Source organism: Oscarella lobularis, chromosome 15, assembly GCF_947507565.1.
Source record: "Oscarella lobularis chromosome 15, ooOscLobu1.1, whole genome shotgun sequence".
NCBI classification, from domain to species: Eukaryota; Metazoa; Porifera; class Homoscleromorpha; order Homosclerophorida; family Oscarellidae; genus Oscarella; species Oscarella lobularis.
The window spans coordinates 2,268,075-2,285,164 of NC_089189.1; the positions used below are offsets into that span (position 1 = coordinate 2,268,075).

The 17,090-nt window shown below is 43.8% G+C and overlaps 7 protein-coding genes across 9 annotated transcripts in view; 5 read left to right on the forward strand and 2 right to left on the reverse strand.

The window, feature by feature from the left end:
* Positions 1-90: 90 nt before the first annotated feature.
* LOC136195810 (CTD small phosphatase-like protein 2) lies at positions 91-2,239 on the reverse strand. Its single transcript, XM_065985276.1, has 13 exons — positions 2,097-2,239; positions 1,902-2,048; positions 1,736-1,837; positions 1,524-1,675; positions 1,308-1,378; positions 1,152-1,254; positions 1,040-1,098; positions 930-982; positions 726-875; positions 590-669; positions 417-543; positions 273-368; positions 91-217 (listed from the first exon to the last, which is right to left on the reverse strand). Exons 2-13 carry the CDS (start codon positions 1,941-1,943, stop codon positions 155-157), a joined length of 1,098 nt encoding a protein of 365 aa, XP_065841348.1. The 5' UTR covers positions 1,944-2,048; positions 2,097-2,239; the 3' UTR covers positions 91-154.
* LOC136195809 (uncharacterized) lies at positions 2,147-4,348 on the forward strand. Of its 2 annotated transcripts, none has more exons than XM_065985274.1 (11): positions 2,147-2,200; positions 2,290-2,400; positions 2,455-2,581; positions 2,634-2,663; positions 2,712-2,786; positions 2,837-2,860; positions 2,914-3,000; positions 3,046-3,099; positions 3,148-3,222; positions 3,273-3,397; positions 3,448-4,348. In XM_065985274.1, the coding sequence occupies exons 2-11, from the start codon at positions 2,325-2,327 to the stop codon at positions 4,263-4,265; spliced, it is 1,491 nt and encodes a 496-aa protein (XP_065841346.1). In that variant the 5' UTR covers positions 2,147-2,200; positions 2,290-2,324; the 3' UTR covers positions 4,266-4,348. The 2 variants fall into 2 exon arrangements, with proteins under 2 accessions (XP_065841346.1, XP_065841347.1); XM_065985275.1 differs by having other exon boundaries at positions 2,164-2,200; positions 2,290-2,367.
* A 378-nt stretch (positions 4,349-4,726) lies between these two features.
* LOC136196430 (uncharacterized) lies at positions 4,727-7,938 on the forward strand. Of its 2 annotated transcripts, none has more exons than XM_065985975.1 (13): positions 4,727-4,775; positions 4,911-5,465; positions 5,518-5,672; positions 5,718-5,897; positions 5,946-6,090; positions 6,140-6,260; positions 6,311-6,331; positions 6,384-6,458; positions 6,511-6,573; positions 6,627-6,680; positions 6,732-6,794; positions 6,844-6,968; positions 7,021-7,938. In XM_065985975.1, exons 2-13 carry the CDS (start codon positions 4,928-4,930, stop codon positions 7,836-7,838), a joined length of 2,358 nt encoding a protein of 785 aa, XP_065842047.1. In that variant the 5' UTR covers positions 4,727-4,775; positions 4,911-4,927; the 3' UTR covers positions 7,839-7,938. The 2 variants fall into 2 exon arrangements, with proteins under 2 accessions (XP_065842047.1, XP_065842046.1); XM_065985974.1 differs by having other exon boundaries at positions 4,773-4,813.
* Positions 7,939-8,410: 472 nt separating this feature from the next.
* On the forward strand, positions 8,411-11,117 carry LOC136195958 (eEF1A lysine and N-terminal methyltransferase-like). Its single transcript, XM_065985440.1, has 10 exons — positions 8,411-9,067; positions 9,288-9,406; positions 9,460-9,603; positions 9,653-9,839; positions 9,890-10,070; positions 10,120-10,284; positions 10,335-10,405; positions 10,453-10,582; positions 10,630-10,758; positions 10,810-11,117. The coding sequence occupies exons 1-10, from the start codon at positions 8,429-8,431 to the stop codon at positions 11,094-11,096; spliced, it is 2,052 nt and encodes a 683-aa protein (XP_065841512.1). The 5' UTR covers positions 8,411-8,428; the 3' UTR covers positions 11,097-11,117.
* Positions 11,118-11,903: 786 nt separating this feature from the next.
* LOC136196211 (uncharacterized) lies at positions 11,904-16,385 on the reverse strand. The gene is made up of 12 exons (XM_065985731.1): positions 14,933-16,385; positions 14,356-14,877; positions 14,151-14,305; positions 13,918-14,097; positions 13,727-13,871; positions 13,559-13,682; positions 13,478-13,507; positions 13,361-13,423; positions 13,254-13,307; positions 13,140-13,202; positions 12,979-13,091; positions 11,904-12,919 (listed from the first exon to the last, which is right to left on the reverse strand). Exons 2-12 carry the CDS (start codon positions 14,867-14,869, stop codon positions 12,102-12,104), a joined length of 2,259 nt encoding a protein of 752 aa, XP_065841803.1. The 5' UTR covers positions 14,870-14,877; positions 14,933-16,385; the 3' UTR covers positions 11,904-12,101.
* The window catches only part of LOC136196215 (dihydropyrimidinase-like), a 28,700-nt gene continuing 25,209 nt past the window's right edge, over positions 13,600-17,090 (forward strand). The window contains exon 1 of the mRNA XM_065985739.1: positions 13,600-13,603. Coding sequence (XP_065841811.1) covers positions 13,602-13,603 — 2 coding nt within the window. The 5' untranslated portion in view covers positions 13,600-13,601. The remainder of the gene's footprint in view (positions 13,604-17,090) is intronic.
* On the forward strand, positions 15,227-16,910 carry LOC136196216 (uncharacterized). The gene is made up of 2 exons (XM_065985740.1): positions 15,227-15,753; positions 15,854-16,910. The coding sequence occupies exons 1-2, from the start codon at positions 15,264-15,266 to the stop codon at positions 16,780-16,782; spliced, it is 1,419 nt and encodes a 472-aa protein (XP_065841812.1). The 5' UTR covers positions 15,227-15,263; the 3' UTR covers positions 16,783-16,910.

Below are 17,090 nucleotides of genomic sequence, written 5' to 3' on the forward strand. Positions count from 1 at the left end.
ATTGAATCAGTGAGGGTTTCTCTCATGCAATTCCACCTACCTGTTTCCCATGACAACGTACCTGTACTAAGCCTGAGACCTGAGAAGGAATTGTTTGGTGAACAAGAAGACTCCTCAGCTAAAAATGACTACGACTAAAAAGCAGCGGCTCAGTTTAGGGCGGAAGCAATTCGTGCAAGCGATAGCGTTCTTCAATCAAAGGACGCACGTCACTACCCTGAGAAAACAAAAACCAAAATACCTCAATAAATTAATCACGTATTGATTATTACCCCATCAATGATTTCCTGAAGAAACGGAATGAGACGCAAGAGACTGTCATCAGTTTCGTCTTCGAACCAACTTTCGATGGGAATCCCATTAGAAAGCTTAACGAAAATCAATAAATAATTAAAACTAAAATCGTTGACATCAACCTGGTATGCAAATGACGACGGAGAATTGTCTATGATGACGGTGTGCGCCAAATCGCGACCAAGAACGTGCAAATCCTTGATGTAGTTGCCTTGGACGTGAACGCAATGTTCGCGAAATAGACGATGTCTAAAAAATTATTTATCAACAATTTTTACATACGGGGACTTCTCACTTGACTAGTTTTCTGTTGGGGTCGAGGATGTTGAGAAGTTTGTCAGCGTACGCTCGGTGTGATGACGTAAAAACTATAACCTGTATAAAAGAATTAGATTAATTTTATTCATTAATTGAATGGGTGTGTGTGTGACCTCGAATTTTTTTGACATTTCCTTGAGAAAGAATTCAAAGTGGGGTCTCAATCGGACGTATATTTTATATTCCTTGTCGAAGAATTGAACGGGGAAGTGAAGGGAGGCGCCTTTCAATTCATCACAACTGCAATGAACCAAGGTCTCATCCTAAATAAAATAAAATAATTAATCTAATTAATTAATCCAATTATTTAATCTTACCAAATCTAAGACTAAGGAGAATTGAGGTGTGCTTCTCGTTTTGACAGGAAGAGCTATTTAATTAAACGCACAAATATTTAATTAATTATTAATTAATCCTATTTGTTTACCTGGCTGTCTTTTTCTCATTTCTTCTGTCAGAGGTGGCAAGTTCTTTATCAGCCAAAATCTAGTTCACAAATCTTATTGATTCGATGGTGGAATCACGTGGTTTCTATATACGGGTCTATTGCTAGTGGTTCGTCAGCTGATGAGACGTCAGACGACTCTATTTCCTCTTGGGACTTTGATTCGTCTTCCTCAAAGCTAACGTCTTCATTTTCCGCTAAAACATATAAAGGTTATAGGATAAATAGTTTTAGAACTTCCTTTCCTTACATATATCTTCTCCTTCTTCCTGAGAAAAGTAATGAAGCACAGGAGAAAAAAACGAACCAAGAAGCGATGCCCTAAACAAAAAGATAATGCAACAATTAAATTTATATTGATTAATTAAAAATTATTAATTAAAAGTTTTAAATAGTGATAGACTTTTTGATAAGAAAATCACGTATGACGTACGTATGACGTACGTATGACGTATTCTAATTATACCTTGATGATGAAGGTTTTGCTGGTTTTTGTGCCGATGACGATATTAATTTGATTTTGGCTTTGGGGCCCCCTTTCGCCTTTTCTTTCGCTTTTCGCTTCGTTCTTGCTACGCTTCGACTTTCTTCTGACGTCGGCGTCGACGTTGGCGCCATCTAAGGAGTAAAAAGCCCCGTAATAGGCGTTTCCCGCCCAAATCGACCCGGCGAACTGACTGAATTCGACGGTGCACGTGTAAGAAGCTTTCGAATCGATGTCAAGAAGCCCGTCGATCCTTGCGAATCGCCGTCAGCGCCGTTCGTCACATGATCGTTGTCCTGCGTAGAAGGAACTTCCTCTTATCCGCTAAACTAGTACTTTACATGCTTTGCTCTTGTCAACCTTGTGACTGTGGTTGCTCTTCGAAGCCGTGCCGTCTTCCATTAGAAGAAGTTGAAGAGAACACGCAACATTAGCCCCAAAACACTAACGTACGCTAGCTATCCATGAGAAATACTCTACATCAAATATTCGATAATGTAGCGGACACTAGAAAATTATTCTATATTTAAAAATCGACAGTCATTTTAAAAATACCTGCTTTTCGTTAGGATTCTAAAAATGTCGTCATCTTTTATACGGGCCTTTGTGTTTTGATCAGCCTTTTCTCTGAATCTCGGTTTGAACAAGAAAGAAAGCATGTACGAAGGTTTCTTTCTGCGGAAACTTAGTCTCAGATTTAGTTCTCCTTTGAAAAATACGTTCCGCGATAGCAAAGTTCTCTTTTTAGCACCGAAACGTCAATCAAAGTTATCTAACGACGACATGGCTAAAGCTGCATCACCTGAGCCTCGATGCGATCACGAAAGTGCGTTGGTCGGCGATAAATTGCATCTATTCGGTGGAAGAAAGGGAAAATTTACCAATTATCATTATTTAATTTCTTTTTTTCTAGGTCCGTCAAACGAGTCGTACATGCAGATTGAAACTCAGATACTTTCTTCCGCTAAATTGATATCAATAGTGCCACAAAATGAACCTCAGGACACAGAGAAACTTGAAAGGGAATTGGAGCATTTGAGGTACGAGTTTCTTCATTGGTAAATAAAAAGATAAGAACGATTTCATGTTTAGAAAGGAAGTGTCAAAACTTCAAGATGAAAGGTTACATAGATTAATAATAATGGTGTCACGTGGCAGTTGGGAATGTAGAGCCCAATGCCATCAAGTCATCGAAGAACAAAGAAGACATTTTGAAGAAGAGAAGCAGCAATTAACAGAGCAAAGGCAGGCTAAATACATATCAATAGCTGATAATAATTACCGTATGTGGTTAGGTCAGGGTTAGAAACCCGTTGTAGGTATGGTAAAAGTCATGATTTCTATTACGTGACGGTACTGTACTTCTCTGCAGAAATCAATTAGCAGCCCAACGTCATGCTTTTGAGACGGAAAAAGAAGAAATGGCCCAGTCCCACCAAATTCACTTCGAAGAAATGAGGTAAGATTTCGCATTTCGTTTCAAAAGATAATAGCAAGACTTTAGGTCACGCCTGGAAACCCGTTGTACATCTCTTCAAAGAGACAATGATGGTTTAAGGTATAGGAAAAGAATTGATTATCATCAGGAAATGATATCTTTCTGCAGAATTGAATCAGCAGCCCAACGTCATGCTTTTGAGGCAGAGAAAGAAGAAATGGCTCAGTCTCATCAAACTCAAATGTAACACACCTGCAAATATCTCATTAGCACTAAATAATAGCACTTTTTAGGAGAACTGTGGAAGCTACCCTTGCAGAATCGAAACAAAGTCTCGATCAATTCCTTGACGTGCTTAGCATTCGTGCAAATGAAGTTCGCCTTACGAATGACAAACTTGGTTCTGGAGCATATGCAGGTTAGAGAAATATCTACAACAAAATTATGTAACTATTGGCATTTCTCTAGACGCTATTATTGGCCATTGGCACGGTATGCCAGTTGCTGTGAAGAGATTCCACGATCTCATCACGACCCCAAGAACGATTCCGACATACCAACAAGAAGTTCTAACAGCAAGCCGACTCCATCATCCTAACATCATCCGTGTATGCGGTGCTGTCATGGAAGATGGAATTCCATTCCAAATTGTCTCTGAATTACTCGAGGGATCAGTGAGCGAAGTCATTGATGCAGCTCACTCATCTCCATGCTATCTTTCTCACTACGAGCAGCTCTCTATTGTCGTTGAAATGACGTCAGCTATTGCTTATTTACACGGGCTCAAACCTCGTCCCTACGTTCACGCAGACATTCGCCCTAGCAATGTCTTAGTGACGAGGGATATGAAAGTTAAAGTCGCTGATTTGGGAGCCGCCCACTTGGTGGAGAGCTCCAAATCAGCGGGGCCCCTTAGTCCCCAATATCTTGCTCCAGAACGAATGCCACCCGCGTCGGGACGCAGTTCTTTGCCTAGCGACGTCTTTAGTCTAGGCGTGCCACTAATTGAAATTTTTACTGGGGTCGGGCCTATTCCGGAACAGAGGAATGGTCAGCTGATGCCGTTGAGAAATCGTCGTCGTCTTCACGTGATTTGCTCAAGAACGCTTTCCGGCGAAAGAGAGAGGCCTACAAGTGAAGAGTGCTTGACTGTTTTGATAACAGAAATAGAGGAACTCGCACGAAGCGGGATTGCGGCGGTAAAGAGAATGGTGAAAGGAAAGTTTAAAGGAGAGGGAGCAAATCGTCGTCACAAAGTCGCTCTTTCAGATTCTTATCACTCCTAAAGTTTGACTATTTTTTGTAACTTTGTTTGTGTATTGTTGTAACAATTTAGATTAGAATTTTCGCGTACGTGTACTTGATTTGGTCCGTGATTTTTTGTATGAACCAACAGTGCGTTTTACCTTACGACAATAAGGTGGGACCCCCTTGAGGAAACGTCGTAGCCAAGTCATCTGCTTGAAAGATAAGGCACCGGCAACGAATGATATTCTATAACCATTGTACAGCTCTCTACACAAGCCACGTTCATGGTTTACTTTACAACATATCGTGGGTAATTTTTCTCAAGGTAAATCGGAAAAGAAAAGAGACACCACGATTCTGTGACGAACCAAAAGCTAAAGGGGTTTTACCGGAACCTGCTGTGCCGTATACCTTTCACATACCTAAGTATAGAGAACAGTTCCTATGAAAATATTATCATTCGCATAGCGCTGACGTTAGACCTGACGTCATAGATAACTCAGTGGGCTATTTCGCCTCTTTCTCGGTTTTTCGGTTCCTTCGCACGGGTGAGAAAGAAGCTAGTAAGAATTTCCGACGAGCTACAGTAGGTTGGCTTCGATCTGCGGATATATCCCTTTGACTTTATTTTCCTTCTTAATCTGAACCCCTACGCTCCGAGATTGCAAAGTTGTCTTTTTTAGCAACGAAAACTCATTTGATGGCCAGCGCTGAATCACCCAAGCCTCGTTTATCTCACGAATGTGCGTTGATCGGCGACGAATTGCATCTCTTCGGTGGAAGTACCGAAAAGAAATCATTCTTGAAGGGATCATACCAGTATTATTTTCCCCGCAACAAAATCTGGACTTGTAACGTCCGAGAAGAGAAGAAATCATGGATGCGACGTTACGCCGAAGGAAAACATATTCCCCCGCCTTGCTTCGGAGCACAATGCGTGGTCATCGATGGGATCATCTATTCGTACGGAGGAGAAAAGGAACGCGGAGGTCTTCTTGGAGATGTGTTTGGTTTGGATCCGAAGAAAATGAAATGGATCCGCGTAGCTACCCTCCCCCTCGGAAAGGAACCGTGGGAACGCCACTCCTGCTGTTTGTGGGCCATTGGAGGAAGAATGGTCATGTTTGGAGGAAGGAGCGGAAGCATTCTTCAAGGCTGTCTCCAATCAGGAGCACAATGCGATGGGTTGGTGAATAATGAGATCTACGAATTTGTATTTGAGGAGAGAAGGGATAAAGGTAATTGCACAAATTTGAAAAGTCTGGGAATAATTCAAATAATGATGATTAGGATATTGGTTGGATCTTGAATTAAGCGGAGAAAGACCACAACCACGCACCAAAGCTGCCATGGAAACAATTGATCAGCATCGAGGATTACTCCATGGAGGGTGGGGTCGCGGACTGCATTTCGATGACTCATTTGTGATTGATTTGAGAGAAAAAGTATGTCCTATTTACGATTGCCAAATAATTATTACATTTTAATAGAAATGGATTTCCATTGATTTTCTTCCAAAACCATCCGCTCGGCGTTATCACAGAATGTGTCGATTATCAAAAACATGGCTTGAAAAAAGGAATTGCTTTCTTCTCATTGGCGGGTACAGCACCGGTGAATTTTTGGATCACGCTTACATTCTTGACTTTGACCAAAGAAAATCTCACGTGGTATGAAATCGATTTGCTAATACATCAAATTGCAACCTAATATATTAGTTCAATCTAATCCCGGAAATAGCACCTATCTATCTTCACACACTTCATTGTGTGGAAAATCAAGATGGATCTTCTCAGATTATTGTCTCAGGTGGACAAAACTGGAATGACGAATTAAAAGAAATTCTGACAGAAATTTCTCTTGGTAATGCGCAGTAAGAAATCTTGGGATCATGTTTACTTTTCTTTTCTAGGCCCGCTAAACGAGTCATACATGCAGATTGAGAGTCAGATACTTTCTTCAGGTAAATTAGTATCTACAGTACCGACGGAAATGAATTCGCAGGCCTATAAAATTGATCTTGAAGAAATGAGGTGAAATTTTCATTTTGCGTATAAATGATATCTAAAAAAATTAATTATAGAATGCGACTTCGAGATGAAAGGTTCAATTGATCAACAAAACTAATATTAGTTTCATGACAGTTGCAAACGTAGAATCAAAGCCTATGAAGCCTTGGAAAGACAAAAAAAACGGTTTGAAAAAGACAGAATGCGATTAATGAAGGAAAGGCAGGTTAAATAGATCAATATTATTGATGTAACGCCACAGCTACATTTGCAGAGCACAGTGGGAAGCCCAGTACCAAACGTGGAAAGAAGAGAGACTGCGTCTTTTAGAAGAAAAGCAAGAAGCTGCAAAAACTTGTTGACTGAGAAAATGAGAAACATTTGTTTTAGGTCAGGGTTAGAAACACGATGCTCTTCTCTTCAGAGAGACATTGAAGTTCTAAGGTACGATAAGAAGTGTCAACCTCTATCATTCGCTGGTACAATTTTCTGTAGAACTGAATCAACAGCCCAAAGACGTGCTTTTGACGAAATGGCTCAGACTCATCAAACTCATGTGTATAAATGAAAATATTGTCTAAGCACTATCCAATAAAACTTTCCCCAGGACAACTCTTGAAGCTACACTTGCAGAATCTAACAAAAATCTCGATCAATTCCTAGACGTGCTCAGCATTCGTGCAGATCAAGTTTGCCTTACAAATGAGAAACTTGGCTCTGGAGCTTATGCAGGTGAAAAGAAATTTCCTAGACAAATGCTATATAATTATTGGTATCTCTTTAGACGTGATTATAGGTCGTTGGCACGGCATGCCAGTTGCTGTGAAAAAATTCCACGATCTCATCACGACCCCAAGAACGATTCCGACATTCCAACGAGAAGCTATGACAGCGAGTCGACTTCATCATCCAAACATCATCCGTGTATGCGGTGCTGTGATGGAAGAGGGAATTCCATTCCAAATCGTCTCGGAATTGCTCGAGGGATCAGTGAGCGAGGTCGTTGACGCAGCTCACTCATCTGCACGCTATCTTTCTCACTACGAGCAGCTCTCCATCGCCGTACAAACGACGTCAGCTATTGCTTATCTTCACGGAGTCCAGCCTCGTCCCTACGTTCATGCAGACATTCGTCCGACCAATGTCTTGGCGACGAGGGATATGAAAGTGAAAGTGGCTGATTTGGGAGCAGCTCATTTGGTGGAGAGCTCCAAATCAGCGGGGCCCCTCAGTCCCCAATATCTTGCTCCAGAACGAATGCCACCCGCGTCGGGACGCAGCTCGTTGCCTAGCGACGTCTACAGTCTAGGCGTTTCTCTAATTGAAATATTTACCGGGGTGGGGCCTATTCCAGAACAGAGGAATAGTCAGCTGATGCCGTTGAGAAATCGTCGTCCTCTTCACGTCATTTGCTTGAGAATGATTTGCAACGAAAGAGAGAGGCCTACAAGTGCAGAATGCCTGGCTGTTTTGATAAGAGAAATGGAGCAACTCGCCCAGAATGGGATTCCGGCGACAAAGAGATTGGTGAAGGGACAATTTGAAGGAGAGGGAGACAGTCGTCGTCACAAAGTCGTTCTTTCAGATTCCTATCATTCCTAAACTTTGACTATTTCTTCGTAATTAAGTTGTGTATTGTTGTAACTTTTCGATCGGAACTTTCGAGTACGTGAATTTGATTTGGTTAATGATTTTTTGTATGAACCAACAGTGCGTTTTACCTTACGACAATAAGGTGGGACCCCCTTGAGGAAACGCTGTCGAAGTCATCTTCTTGAAAGATAAAGCATCGGCAACGAATGATATGCTCTGACTATTGCACAGCTCTCTACACGAGCCACGCTTATACTTTACAAGATCGCTGTGGCTAGCGCTACAAGATCGTGCGTAATTTTTCTCAAGTTGGCTTTAGGATCACGAAACAGATCCGTTTCACGGCTTGGAAGTAGTGCAGTGTTGGCGTACGGCATGACTTGCGAGTCTGTGACCATATGAAGAACAGACAGTGAAACGAAAGAGAGATGGCCCTCAGGCGGGGCCCCCTTTTGGGAGCCGAACACGCTCAAGCAGCTCACGTTGCCCTATTCGCCGAGTCTGCTCCAGAGAGGCTTACCTAAGAACCTTCCCTGGAATCTCATGGAGTCATTCTGGTCTTCTGGAATTCTTCGGAGCGTGCGCATTGTGCAGCAGAAATGGATCTCCTCCCGGCTACTCCATCAGACTTTCGCTCTACAAGCTACTGGGACTCATTCTTTCGCAAGCGAGCCGACCGTCTATTCGACTGGTACGGCGAGTACGCAGACCTATGCGGCGTCCTGCACCGATACGCCAAACCAGCGCAGAACATCTTACACGTTGGCTGCGGCACGTCGCGCCTCAGCGAAGACTTGCACGACGTCGGCTATCGTCGTCTGACGAATATCGACCTGTCCGAAGTCGCTATAGAGCGCATGTGCGAGCGCAATCGCTCTGCACGACCCGATTTGAACTTTCGCGTCATGGACGCGACGAAAATGGAGTTTGACGACTCGATTTTCGACGTGGTGCTCGATAAGGGGACTCTGGACGCGATGATGGGCGGTAATGACGTCGAAAGTGATGTCGTCATGAAAGCGTTTAGCGAGTTTCGGCGCGTTTTGAAGGCTGGGGGTCGATACGTTTGCTTTAGTTTGGCTCAGGGGAACGTACTTGATACTTTGATGGGTCACTTCGGGGGAGGTGGCGATTGGTTTGTGAGGGTTCACCGGGTTGAGATTGTGAGTAGTGAAGATGGGCAGGGAATGCCTGTGTTTGCTTTTGTTATGACGAAAGTAAAGGAGGCACCTTTCAAGGTAATGTGAGATAGCGTACGTAGAGTCTGTCACTCAATTTTGACGGGTGATTGAAGCATTTAATTGGTTTCTTGATTGACGGTTGACATCTGATTAATTAATTTAATATCTGTCACTCAATCACCCATCATTCTATCTCTCAAACGTCAGATTTAACTGACAGACTATTGATTGGCGTTTGAATGACGTTTCAACGTGTTCATTGAGTGTTTACGCGTAGATTTTTGAGATATGTCACGGATGTGACGATGCTCCAAAGCGTCTTGACACTGCAGATGCTCTCGTTGCAGAAGTACAGGAAATGCAGCGATTTGGCCTAATGAAACGTGAACTCACGAGGCAAGACACCCCATTTAATTCATATATTTTATATGGAATTTATTTGTTTTTAGTCTGAGCCCTGGACGCGACTTGCCAGTCAGTCTGTGGCAAAAATCAAAGGAGGGCGATTCACTGCGCTACGTCCTGCACGTAGTTGACAATAAATCCAAATCTTCTAATGGAAAATTCGCCGTTTTTATTGTGCCTCAAGGAAGGTAGAGAACAATGACGTAATTCTCACCCGCGCGATGGAATTTTCTCTAGGGAAATCGAGTGGTTTTTTGCCTCGGAGGAAGGACGACTTCAACTGGCCGCTACAGCGGGATACAGTCGCCTAGCAATCGCGATTCTCACTCGCGATCAAAAATACGACTCCTTGGACGTAGTAAAAGCGGAATTAGGCAAAGAAGTGACTGCACTAGCGCCCAAAGACATTTCCCCAACAGCCCAGGTACAGAGAAAAAAGTCCACGTTTTCTAAATTATTTATTATTGATTTTAGATTCCATTCTTGTCGCTTGGTGATGACGTCAGTTGTAGAACGATTCGCCATCGCGGCTGCTCCGAAAGAAGTGGGGAATTCGTCGTGGAAGACGTCCAGCACGAAGACGGTTCGTTTTTCAGGCGACTCATATTTTTATCGGCGCCTAGCGTCGTCCAATCAGAAGCGAGACTGATTCAAAGTAATGAAAATTGAAGAATGGGGATTATAATTAATAATTAAGTATATAGAGTCGTTGCCTAAGCGAAAGGAGGAGAAGAAGAAACGAAATAAGAAAAAGAAGCAGACTGCTCCTCCGTCATGTGACCTCAAAGTCGATGTGACCTATTTAGCGCCTTATCATCAGAAAATTACGACGAGTATTGCGTGGATAAAGAGTTTAAAGACAAATGACGGTAAAATTATTGTTTCTATATATGAATATTAATTAATTAATTAAGTTTAGATATTTCTTTGTTGATTATTGGCTTGGGTGGCGGTGGACTCATTTCCTATCTTAGCTATATATTTCCTAAAGTAACACTTCCGTTTTAAGATTGAGATTTATTTATTTATTTATTAAGGTTCATATGACTGTTGTTGAATTGGATGGAAGTTTCGTTGAAGTGGCAAAAAACTGGTTTGGCTTCGAGGAAACGGACTCAATTAGAATCGTAGTTGGAGATGGTTTGGATTACATCAAAGAGGCACAAGGTTCCAATTAAAATTATTTAATCTCCATCCTAAAATTTTTCTTTTAGAAAATGCTTTTGATTTGATTATATATGACATGGATTCTAAAGAAATAAGCGAAGGATTGACGGCTCCTCCTCAGCCGTTCATTCAAATTGAAATATTGAGAAAAGTTTTCACAGCTCTGAAGCCAAACGGTAATCATTTCAATTAATATTATTAATCCTTATTGAGAATTCGTTTTTTAGGAGTATTGAGTATGAATTTTGTGTGTCGAAGTGCCTCTATTCGAAAATCGACGCTAAAGAATTTTCAGTCAGCCGGCTATTTGACTGTGTTCTCGGCTCCAAATATTGGAGAAGTGAACGAGACATTTTTTGCACCGAAAATCGACGACGCCAAGTTCGAGCCCCAATCTGCTCCGTGGCTTCGAGACAACGTTCGATATCTCGACGATATTATTCGAAAGAAGGACCCCAATGGGGGGAAAATGACATCGACGTTAAAGGAGGTCAAGCACGTACCGTACGATTAATAAACGACTGCGAATATCGAATTCCTGAGCTCTAAACGCTGTCGAATTTTAGTACTGGGCCTCTAAATTGATTCGCTTAGGTTTTGGTGCTCTATTCGAGCTGTCTCTGGGTTCTTGGGTCTATTTTCGAGCGTTTCTTACCGTGGATTGTCCATCGCTTCTCGCCTTTTGGCTCTCGTTTCTTTGCTTCGCCAGGAAGAGGCGCTGTTTCGCTTCCTCCGGCGTCGAATCGTCTTGAATCTGATTGATGGCTTTTCTCCCCCGCCTCGCGCCAAATTGCACTCGCGATCGCGCCTGTGGCGGCCCGTTTTCAACGATTTCTGATCATTTCTCTAGTTAAGCACGTGACATGCCGTAGACGTTTTTTCATTGGACCATTTAGAAAGGCCCGTACTGTTGCGGCGTGTTTCCAGCGGTTTCGTCGTGTTTTTTAGGTTTAGCCGCGGTCGCCTGAATTTCTGACGCTCGCAATGTCGCTTTGTTGCGTTCATGAGACGACGAGCCAAGCAACTCGCGCGCTGGCCGCGAGGCGATGAAGTACCGCGAAGATCTTTTAGCCTGTCGTCTCTCCTGCAAAACTAGCAACACAGGTATGTCTTAAAGCTTTGTTTGTGACTCGTGATTGACGTCAGCTTCGTTTCCTATGGAGAAAACTCGATCCTCGATCATGTACCCTCGAAAGGGGCCCCACCAACAAAAAATCTGTTCTTTCCGCTTGGATTTACATCTGATTCATCCCGAGAATTCATCCTGGCTCCACAGTCAAAATATTTAGTTCAGAAAGCCTATGCCAATTTCGTAATTCATTATCAATTATTTATTTTCTCAGTGCCGTTCCAGCTTACAATTAGTCTTTATAGTCATAGGATGCATTTAGATAGTGTTCGAATCATTAGACCGTTCAAAGAAAGCTGAAGTAATGCAAAACCGAATAGGTGCTATTTTCCATTTCTAAAAGTGTTCCTACGAAATTCCATCGCTTCTCCCACTACGAAAATTCAAAGTTTAAAGATGATAGGTGTCTGAAAGAACGACGTTGTGACGACGACTGTCTCCCTCTCCTTCAAATTGTCCCTTCGCCATTCTCTTTATCGCTAGAGCTCCGCTTTCGACGAGTTCCTCCATTTCTTTAGTCAGAACAGCCAAACAGTCGGCACTTGTAGGCCTCTCTCTTTCGCTCGAAATCATTTTCGAGCAAATCATGTGCAAGCGGCGACGATTATTTATAGGCGTTAGTTGACTATTTCTGTCTTCCGGGATAGGCCCAACCCCGGTAAAAATTTCAATTAGAGACACACCTAGACTGTAGACGTCGCTTGGCAACGAGCTGCGTGCCGATGCGGGTGGCATTCGTTCGGGAGCAATATATCTCGGACTGAGAGGGCCGGCTGATGTGGAGCTCTCCACCAAATGGGCGGCTCCTAAATCAGCGACTTTGACTTTCATATCCCTCGTCACTAAGACATTGGTCGGTCGAATGTCCGCGTGAACGTAGGGACGAGGTTGGAGCCCGTGTAGATAAGCAATAGCTGACGTCATTTGTACGACAATAGAGAGCTGCTCATAGTGAGAGAGATAGCATGGAGATGAGTGAGCTGCATCAATGACTTCGCTCACTGATCCCTCTAGTAATTCAGAGACGATTTGGAATGGAATTCCATCTTCCATTACAGCACCGCATACACGGATGATATTGGGATGGTGGAGTCGACTGGCTGTCAGAACTTCTCTTTGGAATGTCGGAATTGTTCTTGGGGTCGTGATGAGAGCGTGGAATTTCTTTACAGCCACTCGCATTCCGTTCCAATGACCAACAATTACGTCTTGGGAAATTGCAGTAATATACACATACAGTATATTTGTCTAGGTTACTCCTTTGTACCTGCATATGCTCCCGAACCAAGTTTGTCATTTGTAAGGCGAACTTGAAATGCACTAATGCAGAGCACGGTCATGAATTGATTGAGGTGTTTTTGAGATTCGGCGAGGATTTTTCTACGAGAGAGTTTAGTTATAGAGCAGACGTTTTAAAAAATTGATTACGTCTGATCTTCAAGAGCGCCAGCTATCTCCTTTTTTTCTTCCTCCAGTTCACTACATCGGGTTCTGCATAGCCTAACGTTTGTTTATAAATATCAAGCCAGTAAATAGTCTAACCTCAATGCGCCAATATCTTTCTGAAGAGAAGCACAGAACGTTTCTAGCGCTGACCTAAAAAAGGATATCTCAAATTTGCATAATTGGTTTCTGGCAGATTTTCTAGCTTTTTTTCTAAGATACGAACTGCCTCTGCTTCTAAAGATCGATATTGTTTAGCCCACTGGGTTCTGCATAAGACGCAACTGTCACGTGGCACTGTTATTAGTAATTGAGCCTTTTACTTTTCATCACGAACTTCAGTCACTTCCATTCTAAACAATATGTCATATGTTATAACTTTTAACGTTAATTTTTAAACCCACCTCATTTCTTCTAATTTTCTTTCGAGTTCCTGAATGTGCTGCAATTCACCTTTAGGCACTGGCGACGTCGCATCGGCGGAAAGTTTCTGAGTCTCAAGCTGCGTATACGACTCGTTTGACGGACCTAGAACTAAGAATTAGAGTATAACTTAGACCTTCGCTCCTTACCTAGAGAAAACTCAATTATGGGCTTCTTTAATTTCCCATTCCAGTCCTGTCCTCCCGCGACAATGATCTGAGCCGATCCATCAGGATTCTCCACGCAATGAAGCGTGTGAAGCCAAACAGGCGGAATTTCCGGGTTTAGGTGAAACTACATGAATTTATCACTTGTTTCCTCTCTGAAATATATTATTTACCACGTAGGACTTTCTTTTGTCAAAGTCGAGAATGTAAGCGTGGTCTGAGAATTTGCTGGAGTTGCACCCTCCGATGAGAAGAAAGCAATTTCTTTCTTCGAATCCTTTCTTCGTTAATCGGCAGATTCTGTGACCGTATCGAGCGTACGGTTTCGGAAGGAAATCAATGCAAATCCATTGCTATTACATTTGACTTCATTAATTGATTTCGGGCATACTTAATTAGACTTTACCTTCTCTTTCAAATCGATCACAAATGCGTCATCGAAATATATTCCAACGCCGTATCCTCCATGAAGCAATCCTCGATTTTCATCAATTGTTTCAATGGCAGAACTGCCACGTGGTTGGGGTCGTTCGCCGCTTAATTCAACATCCAACCAATATCCTAATCAATGCTTGAATTATTTCGAATTTTTTTTCGTGCATACAGTTCACCTTTTTCGCTTCCCTCCTCAAATCCGAATTCATAAATCTCGTTATTCACTGCCCCATTGCGTTGGGCTCCCCATTGGAGAAGATACGGCGGTATATCATCGCTCGCACCGCCAAACATGATTATTCGCCCGCCAATGGCCCACAAACAGCAGTAGAAGCGTTGCCACGGTTTGTTTTCATGGGCGGGCGTAGCCACAAGGATCCACTTCATTTTCTTTGGATCCAAACCAAACACCTCTCCGAGATGCCTCTTGTCCTTCTTCTTTCCCCCGTACGAATACATAACACCATTGATAACGACGCATCGCGCTCCTTCGCAAGGCGGAGGAATATTCTTTCCTTGGGCGAAGCGGCGAATCCACTTCATCTCTTCCCGGACGTTGTAAGTCCAGATTTCGTTGCGAGGGAAATGGTGTGCGCCCTTTTCGCTCGTACCTCCGAAAAGATACAGGTCATCCCCAATCAGCGCACTTTCATGAGAAGACCGTGGCTCGGGTGCTAGAGCTTTGGCCATTTGTTTGGCTTTTATAAAAGATCAACATCGTCATTTGCGAGCCTCCTTCTTCGATCTTCTTACTTGGTTTCTTCCTTAGTTAATTGTACGAGCCGTTCAGTTTCTATACTCTAAACACGCCCGTATATGAGATAGAAAGACCTGACTTTGTATGGTGTGTTGTTGAGGCCAGACAAGAGAAGAAGCCAAACGCACGTCGTTCGCGTGCTGCGTGTGCTGTCTGGTATGCCAATGCAAGGACGCCTTCTCGTGTGACCGGAACTCGTTCACTTCATATCCCGTAAGCGCAACGACACGACCACAAGTTGTGTCGTTGCGCTTACGGGATATGAAGTGAACGAGTTCCGGTCACACGGACCACCGGGATCGAGCCTCATTGTGTCTCAACGCGACGATGCTTCGACGTGCAATTGCAGCCGCAGCAGCAGTCGCTGTCACGGCGGGCGCAGGCTCCGCTACCTACAAACAAAATAAGCGCTTTCAAGAAGACGGCATCAAGCAGTTTCACCGCGCTTCCTTCAACCAACCTCCCAAGGGATGGACTGGACCCGTTTTTGAGCCCAGTCTCGACTTTCCCCGTCATCCTCCGAACGGCAAACAATCGTATCCCTATCCCTGGGAGACGATCGATTTTAAAAAAGAACCCGAGAAATATCTCGAAGCTGTCTTGAATTACTGCTTCGAGGGCAACATCGAAACCGACTTCGTTCCTCGAAACAACAAAGTGCGGAAGTGGTACCACGCCCCGTGGATGACGCAAACGCCGTTCGGACGCGAGCCTCTACACGGACTCACCTTTGAAAGGCCAGCCCCTATTGGATACCTAGGCAAAAGCCAGAAAAGATTACTCCAAACCTGGGCTATGGGAATGTACAACGAAGCCGGTAAGTGTTTATAGGATAAATTAACCACATCCTTTCCCCTACCGTATACTTGCCGGAAGTGCAAGACAATACAGTATTGTGAGTGATAAGTTTTGCGTAGGCGGATACACCCTTGGCCAAGTTTGGACCAAGAAATACGAACCGACTTCTAAACCTGAAGGGCACTCACTTAAGTTTCCCAACGGTGCCGTCACTTTCAAACTCCTCTTCTCCCAAGCAAACAAACATGACCTCCCCTTTCTTGATGGCTCTCCCACGTGGAAAGCCACCATTGCCAGAAAGCCTTTTGACGACTACGGTGGTCCGAGCGTCGAGCGCACTGAGCCCAAAGACCTTCACCTACTCCAAGTTGACATCGCGGTGCGAGACCGTCGCGCTGGCGACACAACCGGTTGGATCTTTGGTACATTCATGTACCACGATAGCGTCAAAAACGAGTCGCCCTGGAAACGCTTGATGCCCGTTTGCCTCATGTGGGGCAACGATCCTGGACTGGATCAGAAGAAATACGACGAAGGGTATCGTCCTAAAGAGTCTTGGGTTAATCCGGCCGCTATCAAAGCGCTTGAAATCCCCCACGCGAAACGTCCCTACTTGGGCTGGCTTGATCGCGGCAACGGTCCCGTTGATAATTACATATCGTCTTGCCTGTCGTGTCACGCTACGGCGAATACGCCGCGACTCGAACTGACGTTCAAAACAGGGAAAGAAGGCAATATAATCGACAAAGAGGAACGCATTGTTCTTTTCTTTCGCAACATAGCTGCTGGCGATCCATTCGGGTTTGTCGGTGATCCGCTGGATTATTCGCTTCAGTTGGCGGCTGGTGCTGACAGCAATGACGACTGGAGGGAGCACTGGTTGGAGCAGCAGCAGCCCAAGTTCTTGTCGCAGTTCTTTGGCCGCGGAGGGACTGAGTGGCAGCGTCCTGGTCCCCCGTTGTCTACGTTTCCCGAGCACAAACTTGCCGCTCGAGGAATCGTTCTCAGTGATTATTCCGACAAGGAAAAATCTGAGGTTGTTCAATGAGATTCGGACTTTTGACGGCGCACTGATGCATGTAGCTAAGCTGGCTGGAATCTTTGTTTGCTTTTGCATGGATGGGCGTAGAGGATTCCCTTACTCTGCATGACCGAACCATGACATATCGTTTATTACCCGCCTATATCTCAGCAGTCCAACTAGTCTCTATCTCAACAATTCTGCAGCAAACTACGACCGATTTGCAGCAAAAATCTTCCGCTCTTCGTTGCGCATCAAATATCCTTTTTACGGTTTGCGCTCTTTGTCGCGCATCCTAACCATAACGTTCAGCAACAAGCGAAAATACTGAACAT

Excerpts from the sequence above, each read along its gene's own strand:
- LOC136196430 (XM_065985975.1), top strand. The coding sequence starts at position 4,928 with ATGGCCAGCGCTGAATCACCCAAGCCTCGTTTATCTCACGAATGTGCG. Across the intron at positions 6,332-6,383 it reads ATGCGACTTCGAGATGAAAG|AATCAAAGCCTATGAAGCCT; the intron begins GTTCAATTGATC and ends TTGCAAACGTAG. Across the intron at positions 6,681-6,731 it reads AGAGACATTGAAGTTCTAAG|AACTGAATCAACAGCCCAAA; the intron begins GTACGATAAGAA and ends AATTTTCTGTAG.
- LOC136195809 (XM_065985274.1), top strand. The coding sequence starts at position 2,325 with ATGGCTAAAGCTGCATCACCTGAGCCTCGATGCGATCACGAAAGTGCG. Across the intron at positions 2,787-2,836 it reads CAGCAATTAACAGAGCAAAG|GTCAGGGTTAGAAACCCGTT; the intron begins GCAGGCTAAATA and ends GTATGTGGTTAG. Across the intron at positions 2,861-2,913 it reads GGGTTAGAAACCCGTTGTAG|AAATCAATTAGCAGCCCAAC; the intron begins GTATGGTAAAAG and ends ACTTCTCTGCAG.
- LOC136196216 (XM_065985740.1), top strand. The coding sequence starts at position 15,264 with ATGCTTCGACGTGCAATTGCAGCCGCAGCAGCAGTCGCTGTCACGGCG. Across the intron at positions 15,754-15,853 it reads GGGAATGTACAACGAAGCCG|GCGGATACACCCTTGGCCAA; the intron begins GTAAGTGTTTAT and ends AGTTTTGCGTAG.
- LOC136196211 (XM_065985731.1), bottom strand. The coding sequence starts at position 14,869 with ATGGCCAAAGCTCTAGCACCCGAGCCACGGTCTTCTCATGAAAGTGCG. Across the intron at positions 14,098-14,150 it reads TGATCGATTTGAAAGAGAAG|CAATGGATTTGCATTGATTT; the intron begins GTAAAGTCTAAT and ends CAAATGTAATAG. Across the intron at positions 13,424-13,477 it reads ACTGAAGTTCGTGATGAAAA|AACCCAGTGGGCTAAACAAT; the intron begins GTAAAAGGCTCA and ends CGTCTTATGCAG.
- LOC136195810 (XM_065985276.1), bottom strand. The coding sequence starts at position 1,943 with ATGGAAGACGGCACGGCTTCGAAGAGCAACCACAGTCACAAG. Across the intron at positions 983-1,039 it reads AATGAGAAAAAGACAGCCAG|CTCTTCCTGTCAAAACGAGA; the intron begins GTAAACAAATAG and ends TTAATTAAATAG. Across the intron at positions 544-589 it reads CCCAACAGAAAACTAGTCAA|ACATCGTCTATTTCGCGAAC; the intron begins GTGAGAAGTCCC and ends ATAATTTTTTAG.
- LOC136195958 (XM_065985440.1), top strand. The coding sequence starts at position 8,429 with ATGGATCTCCTCCCGGCTACTCCATCAGACTTTCGCTCTACAAGCTAC. Across the intron at positions 9,604-9,652 it reads TTTATTGTGCCTCAAGGAAG|GGAAATCGAGTGGTTTTTTG; the intron begins GTAGAGAACAAT and ends AATTTTCTCTAG. Across the intron at positions 10,071-10,119 it reads AGAAGCGAGACTGATTCAAA|AGTCGTTGCCTAAGCGAAAG; the intron begins GTAATGAAAATT and ends TTAAGTATATAG.